Source organism: Lagopus leucura, unplaced genomic scaffold, assembly GCF_019238085.1.
Source record: "Lagopus leucura isolate 7727_CA_CO unplaced genomic scaffold, USGS_WTPT01 Super-Scaffold_100004, whole genome shotgun sequence".
Lineage (NCBI taxonomy): Eukaryota > Metazoa > Chordata > Aves > Galliformes > Phasianidae > Lagopus > Lagopus leucura.
In genome coordinates, this window is record NW_024962264.1 from 37,739,037 (window position 1) to 37,751,771 (window position 12,735).

The 12,735-nt window shown below is 40.1% G+C and overlaps 1 protein-coding gene across 5 annotated transcripts in view; it reads right to left on the reverse strand.

The window, feature by feature from the left end:
* The window catches only part of EGF (epidermal growth factor), a 52,549-nt gene extending 46,841 nt beyond the window's left edge, over window positions 1–5,708 (reverse strand). For all 5 annotated transcript variants that reach the window (XM_042872053.1, XM_042872052.1, XM_042872055.1 and 2 more), the window contains exon 1: window positions 5,096–5,708. In XM_042872053.1, the coding sequence (XP_042727987.1) occupies window positions 5,096–5,222 (127 nt within the window). In that variant the 5' untranslated portion in view covers window positions 5,223–5,708. The remainder of the gene's footprint in view (window positions 1–5,095) is intronic.
* Window positions 5,709–12,735: the final 7,027 nt, after the last annotated feature.

The window sequence follows — 12,735 nt, forward strand, 5'->3', positions numbered from 1 at the left end:
GTACAGCATCCTGCCGTAGCTGTTTCACACCTCCTGGCAACCACTTACCCCAGTGGGAACTTTATCCTGTGAAAGAAATAAGCTTAGGGAGCACAAAAGCTGTCTGCAGTGCCCTGACAGCCAGTCCTGAAAGGACGAATGAGATTCTGCTCTGTTCTCAAAGGCTTCTTTATGCAGAAAATGCCTTGAGAATCAACAAAAGTGATGAATCATTTCATCACGACATTGGCAGCTCTCAATGACTTTGCATACAAATATGCCACTTTGTTGAGAGTCCTGAGAAAGGCTCTAATTGCAGAAGGTGAAGCATTAGTATGCCTGGCAGGGACACAGAGAAACCACAGTGAGCCAGAAGTCGCCTTTCATTATGGCCCCAAGCAAACGGACTATAGATGTAAAATACACACTTGCAGATAGGCATACTCACACAAAATTTGGTTAATGTGGACTTTGGGGATGAATTCAATTCACTTTATCTAGCCACCAGCATAACCTTTTCAACAAGGTTGAAATTCACACTTAAGGAAACAACCCATCTTTTTTAACTATTTAGTTAAAAACATACAACTCAAAGAACAGAAGACAGCCAGAAAAGATTCTTCAGCTACCAGTGGGTCACAGTAAGATTAAAGTGGCACACTAAGTATCTCTACAACCAAATTTTTAAATGAAATTTTGTGTACAGCCCAAGCGCTGACAGTTTTTGAGAGGGTAGAGGTTCTGGAGTGCTCCTGTATTGTGGTAAGGGACTATGATACCTTTAGTATCCTACCTTTCTGGACTCAGATCTCCAGAGTTAAGCCACAAGAATGAAAAAATAAATAAACATCATGCATAAATTAGTAACTACAAAATCATGTGCAAGGTATTTTCATAGTTCCAGCAGACCTCTACTTCCCAGATCACAGAGTTCAATTTTCAACATAATGTCATTGGATTGCTTTTTTATGGTGCTATTACCTATCTACTCCTCCTTGAAATGCATCAGGAAATACTGTCTTCCAGCTCCCTTTAAAAACAAATTTCAAATGATATTCTATAAAGTCATAATTTTTGCTTAAAACAGAGTGTCAGATTAATATCTGTTATTTTCCACTGAGAAAAACATTGATGAGTCTTGTAATAACAGTCACTGGCCCTGAAATCTGCTTTTCAGCATTAAACTTCATGTTTATGTAATATGATGCCAATTCTGTCATCTCCTGTGACACATTTCCCTCCTTTCTATTCTGATCCAAGATTTTCTAGATAAGGACAGTATTTACCCACATTCAGCTGTATCAATTTCCAGAGAATTCAGAGGGAATCTTCTCATGATTTGGCCACGTTGAAGAATTTGTTAACTGTATTTTCAATCAACTTCCCCATGGCAGTGTAATACAAAGTAAGATATCTGGAAGACAGCTGCTGAAAAGAGGCAAACACATGCCTCTACTTCAGCTCTTCTGAATTCTTAAAAAGGTGTGAGGCTGCATGGAGCAAATTGAAGCCAGCATTTAGCTAGCCAAGATGAATTTAAAGATGTAATACAAAGAGGAATACTTTTATATTTCATGTCACCAGCATTCTATGATTGGAGAAGAGTCAACAGCAAAAAAGAAAGGAGGAAATTTTGAAACACAGAAAGAAGCATCTGACCGAAAGTGTTGACCTAGATAGCTGCAGTCGTCACCTTCGATTGCAGACTTTAGCTCTGTAGGAATGTGCAGCATGCTGAAGTGAAAAGAGCTGATGAGTTAACATCAGAAGTTAGTAGAGACAGTAGAGTAAGGTTCTATGGGTAGGTACAACTTTAATAACAAGGGTTGTGTTTTCCCTTTTTATTATATGTTACAATTTTACAATATTATAAAAAATAAATGTATTTTTAATAACCATATTTCTTTTCCTTTAAAACTGACAGAATGAGTTCTCAAAGTCAGTCCTGAAGCCAAGGTGCATACCAAATCTTGCAGTATTCATAACATAATACTTTTGGTAGCCCAAGAGGAACAGGCACTGGTGTCCTTCTGAAAATTGGTAATGCAAGAGGCTGCTCTATGGGTGTCTTCAAATAAACACTGCCATGTGGGAAATTTTCTTGGTTTCAAGTGGGGAGAGTATCTATATCCCTCAGGACTATAAAAAAGTGTTGTTAAGTCAATACTTCGGGAAGGGATAATCATTTGATTTCAACAGGCATAAGACCCATCTCCTGGTGTATCATGAATGCTTAGATGGTTAACAACATGAGAAATCAAAGTCCTCTCTACGTACGCATTTTTACCTTGCAGGAAGAACCAAGTGTGGCCAAGACTATTTTTATTTTAGAGTAAGTAGGTTTTGTTTCTAAGGAAGGTAAGTTGTTTAATGGTAACCGAGTCCCCACTCTTTACATCATCATAAGTTAAGATGATAATGTCAAAAATAGAAAAAAATGCTTCCAGTTGCATCACAAATTTCTTATAAATGGATATAACCTTGCAACAGGCCAGTCTTACTTTGATCTCATGCTTTGTTCTCCCATACTTTGTCTCTTATAAACTGTGCTGCATCTCTGTTCTGAGATACATGCTCCCTGCTTAAAGGCCTTTCCTTTCTTGGCATACCAAGTCAGGATTCAAATAATGTCTCTTAAAATAACTGTATAAAATTATGTGAAATGTTTAGAGCTAGAATTCAGTATCCTTCAACAGGATGAGATGCCTTTGATCTTTGAATATCCCTAGAAATAAAAGGAACTAATTAAGAAGTGAATTATTTAACAGTGTGTGAAGAGCAAAGCCTAGGCCTTCATCAACAGTGGTTGTATGGAAAACTATTCTAGAAAAGTTGGAAAAACATTTTTCAGTCAATGCTGTTTGTAAGGGACAGCTTCTTAATTCACTGTAGTCCTTATGGCTGGCAGGATGCCACCATGGTCACAGAAGATACAGAACATTTTACAATTGATGTATTTATTAAAGCACCAAGAATGGTTGCCAAGCCACAGATCAGAGCCTGCTGTCATTGTTCACAGCTCAGTGGCATGAGTCATGTCTCCCACTCACCACTTGCACGCCCACTATTACCTTCAAAGTCTGACCCCAGCTTCCTACCATTTGCTGCCACTGCAGTCTCTCTCACATAGTTAATGAACTAGAATATCACACATCCGCTCTTCTGGTCAGAACAGAATTTGCATATCCAGTTCATGGAAGAACACAGGAAATCCATTCCATCAAAGCATCCTTCAGTCTAATATTTCACACCAAAATTTTATCTTTTCTTAATCTCCCATGAATCAGTGGTCTCTAATTAAAAAGATACCTTAGCATAGCTCATTTCTTTGTTTATTATGCATTACACAGAATTGCTCACAGTAACATCATCTCTCATGCATAAGACCACTTCTATCAGTTCTTGCACTGGCTGCTGAACTAGCAGCCATTCTGTTTTGGTGCTTTACCCAGACTCTCCTCAAGGCCAATAGAGCAATTGGATATCTAATTTTCAACAGAAGACGCAGTATTATATCTCTATTAATGGAAGAACAGTGTACATTAATGTGCAAAATGGGTCATCTGAAATTATATATATGTATATAATATTTCATATATATAAAATATATATATAGTCACCTTTTGGATGTGGAGTACATTTTGACCCAAAGGAAAGTGCCATCAATTCATTTCATTTCAGGATTGCCTTATTATACACAAGGTATTAACTGGGCTTCCCTAAAATGCGGAAGTTCATAGCTAATGTACATCCTAATTAGTTCCTGGAAGCTAGGTTTATATTAGTAAATAGTGTGGACCTATAGGAGAGGCTCTGCAGTGTGCAACGTTTGGTGAGGATCTGACATCCAGATTGCACATATTTCCATGTAGGGTTATGGAGAACCAGGTCTAACATGGTCTTGTGGACCAAATGGCCAACAGCAGCAGAGAGGATAGATATTCTCTTAAGGTACACCTTCTGGTTTAGTTTGACATAAAAGGAGTCCAGTCCATGCACTCTGGGACTGTCCCACAATGTGAACACAAGCATGGTAAGAGGCAAAAGTATGGAGGTTAGTTTCAGAAACATGTTTCTCCCTTGAATTCAATAATCAGTGTAGAGGGACCCTAGGTGTGTTTGGTGCTCTGACAAGCCTTTGGTCAGGTTTATCATTTATATATAAGAAATGCCTAGCTCCTTTTCTATCAATACAAGGACATTTAACATGTGTACTTCTATTTTCTGCTTACAAGTTGGTATTTCTTGGCAGGATGTGCAGAGAAGGCACCTGTTATTAACTCACTGGAATCATGTCAAGAACTGAGTCAGAGCCTCTGAAGCCCAAGTAACTAAAGCACAGCATGAACTCAAAGTATTAGGTCTGGGTGCAAGGCTTCCAGGGCATTTCCTTATCTCCTTACCAGAAAAAAAAACATAGTCCTTCAAGGTAGCATTGGGGAAGAAGGTTTCGGTCGTGATTTATCCTACACTTTGTGAATAATAAGAACCTGCATTTTACATATTCTAAATCACTCACGGTTATCATACTAACATTAATGTAACACATCTCCCTCAAACTATAGCAGTACAATTCCAAATATAGCTTTTTTTATGTACATGTGAGTCATTCATTGTATATTTGCACACAAATCTGTAGATAACAGTACTATCTTAGAAAGAGCAGTTTTTAAAGTTACCCAGCCCTTATCAAAGTATTTACTTGTACACATGCACAATCATTACATTTCTCTTTCTATATGCATATAGAAGTACAAAAAAACATGCACAAATTATATACATATAGAAGCAGGAATCTGCACGAGTGTGTAAAAATACAGAGACACTACAGCTATGCAAAGGAATTTTTGTTATTAGTGAGCAGTTCTGATCTCTTATTGACCACATAAAACTTCAACCTGCTTTGTTATAGCTGAACTGGCAGACAAGGGACCAATTTCTGAAAAAGCAACTAGACAAAACGTCCATTATGAGAAGGAAGAGATAGTGAGAAGCTGCTGTATCAATTGTGCTGCTACGCATAGGCAATCTATATAGAAAACTCATGACAATTATAAAGCCCAGTTAAACGAATACAGATGCTTTTTTCTTAATTTGTGAATGGTCCACCACTTACCTACGCAGGCAGAACTTTCACTCTTTAATCTGTATCCATTAGGACAGTTCCAGTGCTGCAGAGCTGAAGGGCTGGCAAAGCCAATGGTAAAAAAAACTGGCAAGAAAGCAACAGGGAAGAGAAACATAGTCCTGAGTTTTTTAAACTGTCACTCGAGAAGAGCTAGCTTGTCTGCAGTCATATCCAGGGTGAGATGAACATAGGTAATCCCAAACAGTCTTTGTGATTTCCTGCTTTACACTCAGACATCTTATCAAAGCACAAAGCTTTATCTTTGCCTTGCTTTTCTTGTCACTCCAGCGTGTCTGAATACAACCTTGAAGAAATTCCTGGGAGATTTCTTCCCCACACACGTCGTTTTCTCTCTCTCTCTCTCTGTCTCTCGTTTCTTTCTTTTTTTTCTTTTTTGGAAGCCAAGTATGAAATGCCTGACACTCTCGCCACAAATTTAACACAGCTTAAAAGCAAGGCTCACAAGCATCACTGCAAACTTCCTCACAACACGCAAAGCTGCCGTTTGGGTCTTAAAAGCAAAGATTTCAGAAAACTTCACTGCTGCCCTCAGTGGAGTACAGGGAGCGCAATCTCCAGGTACTGTCCTGTGAAACGCAGTTGCTTTTCACACACAGACTTGGACGGACTCCTCTTTCCTTTTTAAGGCACCAGTTGCCCCACCTCTTCTCTTTTTAGTACCACTCAAGTGAACCCTGTGTTTGCAAATAGTAACGTGGTCAGTTCCAGAGCCAGAATGCCAGATACACGGCTGCCCATAATGAGCAGCCTATTTAGAAAGGCAGTCCCTTGGGCCTGAGAAGTACCTATGGTGTGACAGCCAGATTTTTCTCACAGACTGCAGCCTGATTTAAATCTTGCCTGTTCAGTCGTGATCAGCTGCATTCATTTTCATACCTTCTTGCATTTTACTATCACAAACAAATCCTGTCTCCAAAATGCTCTGTGCTAAGATTACTCCAATAACTGGAAATACAAACTGGCTTAAGGTCAGATTCAGATTTAGGGTATGCGTATCATTCTTGTTTCAAAAAAGTTCATCTGTCTCTCTCAAGCTGGAATGTGGCCCTTCTGCCATCAGAGACCAACACATTTCTGAGCGCACATCAGCGCTGTAAGGAGCTGCAGTGCACTTTTACACCTGCTTGACTGAGGTAGATGCACTAGAGAAATTCCTGGTGCAATCTCCCAGATCAGCAAAGCATGAGAGCACATATGTGGGTAAAGTGCTGAATTTTTCACGTGCTGGCAGCTAAGCATGTGTTTCAGTGGCTGACTGAGACTGGCTGTGCTGTGCTAACTGCTCTGAGGCATCCTGGTTCTGTTGCTTATCTTTCTCTCTTTTTTTTTTTTTCTTCTTCTTCCATGTCCTCAATTTTGCACTGGAATAAGTGCTAACACAACAACAGCTGGGAACAGCAGTAGCAGCAGACAGCAACCTGCAATGTGCGTGCTCCTCCCTGGGAAATTCCAGCCCCAGTATTGTTCTGAATTGATAGGAGTCCTGACTTGCACTGACAGAAAGTAAGAAGTATAAAACCTGATTATCAACTGGGCCACTGTCCACTAAAAGCAACTGTTTCTCGATGTTTTGGGTCTGTGTCCATGTTCTGCTTGCTCAGTCTCCACTGCTACAGGCTAATGAAACTAACTAAATCTGGGCTGACAAATGTGAACCATGTTTTCATACACCCTGCTCGGAACTGAGTCTCTATTCTGTGTGTTATAAAATCCAATAATAGTAATGCAAATTATGCAGGGGCAGACTCATGCCAAACAGTATCTGCTTCTTCAAATAGTCCCCTAGAATACAAAAGGGCAACCAGTGTGAAAGTGGAGCAGTGCCATTCCACTGAGGATTACAGGATCCTTCGTAGGATCTGTGGTACATGCCACAAGGGTCTGTTCTACTAATTCTGCTACCATGGGTTCCTCTCACATTATTTTCTTTGCTGTTCATGCTGTGAACACACAACCAGAGCAGCTGGGAAGGAATGTGGCACTTCTTTGTGAGTTTGCTGGATCACGACAGTGGCAGTCCTGGCATGGCTCCGAACTCTTCCAGAAGAGACTCAGGCAAATCACTGGGAGACAAAACCAATAAACTCTCCTTTTCATATTAAAACACAGAAGTAATTTCTGTGTTGCTTCTGAGGCTCTCACATTATTTTAATCTCTCATTTACACTGTTGTCTTTATGGAACAATTCCTTCATTCTTTCCCCCCTCTACCACTTTTCATTTACTCTTTCTGCCTTTACTCAAAACACTGTCAAAACCATGTCCAGACTTTCCCTTTGTTTTCTAAATTAACAGTGAAAAGAGAACTGTCCAATGTGTCAATACTACAACGATGTTTCCTGGAAGAAGAGATCTCTTCTCTGCACTCAAAGAGTGGTTTATAGAATCATTGATATCACCACCCTAGAAATACAGGGATGGCTTAAAAACAGGACGAATAAACAGTACTAGAAATAGGTTTTTGGTTCTTACAGGCCAAAGGTACATCACTCCAAAAATAAGCCTCAGTCCAACTGTGTGAAATGATAAAGGCCTGAGAATGTACATGATTGCAAGTGAATAGAATTGATCACCTTCCCCTAGACCAGACAAAGAAATTCTCAACAAAAGATTAAATCCATCCAGCTGTACCAAACAACTAAACTTCTCATACATACCGTTTTTCGCCATGTAGTTTAGCATGCCATGCACAATGATTCCTTCCCACCTGAAATCATTCAACATTTAAGTCATTTCAAATATGCTATCACAAAGCAAATTATTGTGCCCATTTAGAGGTATGAAGTACAGCAATATATTTCAGCCTAGCATTTACACAATAAATCAGATAAATTAATACAGTAGCCTCATCTGTGGCACTCATTACATAATCAGCCCAAATGATCTCAAATTCATCTGTCCCTGTACATCAAGTACAGAGAGTTGATTTAGTTTAATCTGATTTCCCGACTCAATGATTGATTAAATTAATAACAAATGAACATTCTTTTCTCCCTTTCTTTTGGGCTTCCCACTGTCTCACTGAGCTTTGGAGGTCTCGCTTTGCCAAAGCTGGTAAAGCTCAGCTAGTCACCCAACTGGAGAGCGCCTTGTCCCCTACCTTGGCAAAGAGCTGCTGCTGTCTGATTCAAGGACAGTATGTTCTGGCTCTTTCTGAGCTGTGAAGGAAAGAGAGCTCTCCCTCCATTTCCCAGGGCTTTCAGTATCAATATTGTATTAATTTGCACATTGTTCAAATCATATATTGGCTTTTATTCTTGCTTACTACACGTTATACTAGCTTGTCAGCACTTCAAATTCTCTTCCTGTCAGCCTCTGGAAGTTTGATCCTGGCCTCAGCCATATTCTAATCTGGTTAAAATTATACTTTAGAGTCAGCATCATACTAATTACTGCCAGTAGAGGTTAATGATTGTATGCAGGAGCTCACTGAAACAGAATAGAAAATGTGTAGTGGCTATTTCTAGTGAGAGCTCACAGCAGAAAGGAGTACTCATAACCCCACAAAACAGCCCCTCAGATCCATCCCAATGGTCCCAGGAAACCTGCCAGCCCAGGGTCAGAGTGCCCATGGGACAGAAGGTGTATTGCCAATGAGGCAGGAGCTGATGAACACAAGTAATTTTAATGACACTAAAGATTTCTGATAGCCTCCAGGGAAGCAAAAAAGAAGTAAAAAACAATCAACAAGTGAGAGAGCAACATATTGTAGTGATCTCCAACAGTCAGGAATGTCTGAAGTCTCCTCCCAAGGTATGATAACCATTCTGTTTTTGTCCTCAGGCATGCCACTCATTGTTCTACTCAACCTATTTGAAAACGATACTTGGCCAGCAGGATGTTTTAATTTAATTTATTGGTAAAATTAATTGAAGAACAGGGCTTTAACCATGAAAGCATTATGGAAACCAAGTGCTGTTGTAGGTAATCTCTTTCCAGTTGTCTCAGTTTCTTTTATGGCAGCAATTACAACAAATATCCACAGGAGTTTTTTGGCTATTTGCAGTTTTTCCAATTTCAATCTGATCTTAAGGAAAAGAAAAAGGGAAAAAAACACAACCCACTCAATCCTCTGAAACTTTACTAACTATAACCGATACTGCATTTTTAAAGCCCATTTATGTTAAACATTTTGATAGGCACCTTCCACCACTGGCATCCACAGAAATATCCAGAAGGAAAGTTCAACATGCTCTCCCTTGCACCAAGACAGACAGAACAGCAGCGAAACATTCTGGGGAAGCCACATAGCACATTGCTGACTTATGACATTTATCAACGTTAGATGCCTACATTATGCCTCTATGTTAGCAGACATAAAGGAGTGGCTAAAATAGCATGTTGAAAGAGTCATTTGGCTCTCTGAAGCGGAGATAAAACTGAAGATAAAGCAAGTCGTTAGTTACCACGGATAAGGTTTGTGCAGCTTGTTATGTGAGAACATTTGAGAAAAAAAAAATCTTAGTAACAGGTATGTATGGTATTACTTCACTATCAGGGTCAAAAAATGTATCCTCCCCATGTTCTCGGCTCCACAGCTACTTTCCATCCAAGAGATAGCACATTCATAGCAAAATGATTTCTTACGTATGCATTAGACCTTACAGCAGATCTCTCCAAAGAAAGACACTCACTGAAATCTGGCACTGATTTTTGAAGCTACTGAGCACTCAAGGGTTTCCACTTATACCAGTAAGAGAGCAAGATAGGCTGCAGCTGCTTACTCTGAAGCCCATCTATTAAAAATATCGTTACTTTTACCTCTTTGTTTTATCCCCAGTTCCATGCTAGAAAGATAAATATTTGAAATGATTGTTTCAGTAAACTTTGGTATCCCCATTACAGACCTTTCCAGCTGGTTCATTCTTCTTATACATTTTCTGTACACTTTCTGCATGAGCTTGTGTCTGTGCATCGCTGACATACGTGGTTGTTAGAGACACTGGACCCAACAAGATGGCTAATAAATTGAAGGAACAGCCATTGCTACAGCCAGCTTTCCATAGCAAAGCACCTGAGATGAACTCAAGAGCAAAATTACCAGAGATGCAGCCTGTGCCTGGCACTGAGCTCCCATGGGCGGATTACAGGATGCTCCCTGTAGCTGCCAGATTTGAAAGCTTAATTAGAAACGATATCTGAGAAAGCTCTTCACCTGCAGTGGATCTAGGCTGAGTACATAAAAGCCTCACTCTCTTTGCAAAAATGCAACACTTTCCTGTGAATGGCTGCACAGCTGCTGCCAGACGAGCCAGATGGTGAATGGATAGGCAATCAAGAGCAGGTGTAACTAACATTGCTAACTGTTGGGAATGTTTAGTGCCCTGCTGCTCATAGAACATACTCAGGAGATCTCAGAACCAAATGTGTCCTAATTAATAAATAGCTGAGCTGCAGAGTCTTACAATGAATTTGCCCAGAGCCTGCTGAAAGTTAGTTTGCACCGAAAGAACAACTTGACGACGTGATGGAATTTAGTGAATGAAATAATTTTAAAGGCACACTGCAAATTTAAGGAAAAAGAATACATATATCGCAGATCCTACCCACAGCAGCCATAAGTGCCGCACATGTGGATTTCCTATCCCATATCAGGAAGAAGCTGGCAGAGAAAGTGGCAAGTGCTCTGCACGGGGCTGTCGGCAAAGGAGGCTGCCTGACTTGACACCACCTCATGCCCCACAGCTGCAGGGAGTGCAGTGCCAGAGCCTCTCACTGACCCAAATGCCACCAAGAGAATGATACCCCAGAACTTGGCATCCGAATCCTGCAGCTATCAAACACGCCCTGCTTGAGGCCACAGCTGTCAATTCTCCACCTAGACAGAGACATGGAGAGAAGAGCAGTGGGGAAAAAAAGGCAGGGGCATTTGGTACAAGCAATAGCCCACATTATATTTAACTTTCAGTGCGTGGTTCTGCATACCCTAAAAACTCAGACAGATCCTGCACTGCCAGCAGGAGTATGAACATGGATACTCCAGCTTTTACTTGACTAGGAGGCTGTTTCAGAGAAGGGGATACAACTCTTAGCATCAGTTTCTTTGCTTTTGGTGTCCTGCAAAACACTACTGCTCTATGGATATCTACTGAGTTTGTCTATAGGACTCAGAGACAGTATTCCTGTGTTTTTGAAGATAATGACACAGCCTTGACCCAAGACCTCTGAGCACTAAGTTAAGCATTAAGGAGCAGGGGAAACCAGCACGCAGTGGCTGCAGAAGCAGCAAACCAGACTGCAAGCAAAATGCTCACTAACAATGACACGTGTTCTTACAAAATTTCTAGTCAACTGCACGGCAACCAGCAACATCTGCCTTGCTAGAGAGTGAGGAAGCAGACTCCTGAAAGATCTGGCTACCTCTTTCATATTTGCCAGCTTTTATTCGTAGGGAGATGGATACACAGAATCCCTCTGTGGTTTTACCAGAGCTAGCACATTTCTTCAGTAGGAGCATACAGCTTTGCATAAAGTAAGGAGAGCATTTCTGAGACTCACTGCCTTATATGCTACATAAAAAAATGCTTCACTCTCGCAAGTCCTTTCACTTGTTATAGTAATATAACGTCACAATCTATAATATCTACCCCACCTTGTTACAGCATCTGTATTAACATTTAGAGTATTTTAGGGCCACTCTGCCTAATAATAAAATTCTTCCATATTTAAGGTCAGTTGGGCTTTAGGACAAAATCATAAAAGGAAGTACCCAGCGAAATCCTTTCCAGTAACACTAACAGGAGAGGGTTGGATATATTCCCTGGGCAGTGTTTTGAAAATCAGCCATAGGTGCCCAGTTTTCCAAAATGAAACAAGACTCTGGTAAGGGGAGAGGAATTCTATTCTGAGAGTATGCATGCATTACGCAGTGCTAAAGAAACCTCTCCCTTTGCGCCTTTTCATTTGGCTGTTTTATTTAGAACTGGGCTGATTGGCAAGACAGCATGCATCATCAGAAGAAATCTAAATACTAAAACACCTGGCCAACTAGTAAAACTGTAATATCATCTACGTAAGTCTAGGCAGACTTAGAGAAGGACCTACCCTACAGATGTTGGTATAGAGATCAAAGACAGCAATTCCTGCATAAATTCTCCATGTCCCCTATGTTCATCACTGCAAAACATGTGGGCCAAGGGCAGGGACTCTCCTCAAGTGTTTTTGGATCACACGCTCATCTTCACATTCAGGATTAAATATTGAGTGACAACTCTTTGCATTCAGACACTAAGGAGAAACTTATCCTGAGCTAACTGAAATAAATAGCAAATAAATAGCAAATTTCCAATGCAAAACTGAAATAAATAGCAAATTTCCAATGGCTGCAATAAAATTGCACTTGATTTGGCATATCCTGTGAAAAAGATAGATTCTTTCCCATCTCCGTTATGGGGAAATGAGCATATTTTCTTTTTCTCCCCCAGAAACCAAAACAGATCAACATCTTGGTAAGAGAATATCTTAATGGTATGATCTCCAAGTGCGACATAAGTTTTGTTTTCTTTTAAACCTGTATAATGTACTTCAAATCCAGTAGTCAGAAACAATAAAAATACTAATATTAATATATGAATATTTTCCTAAAGAGTAGCAAAATTAAAGATAAAA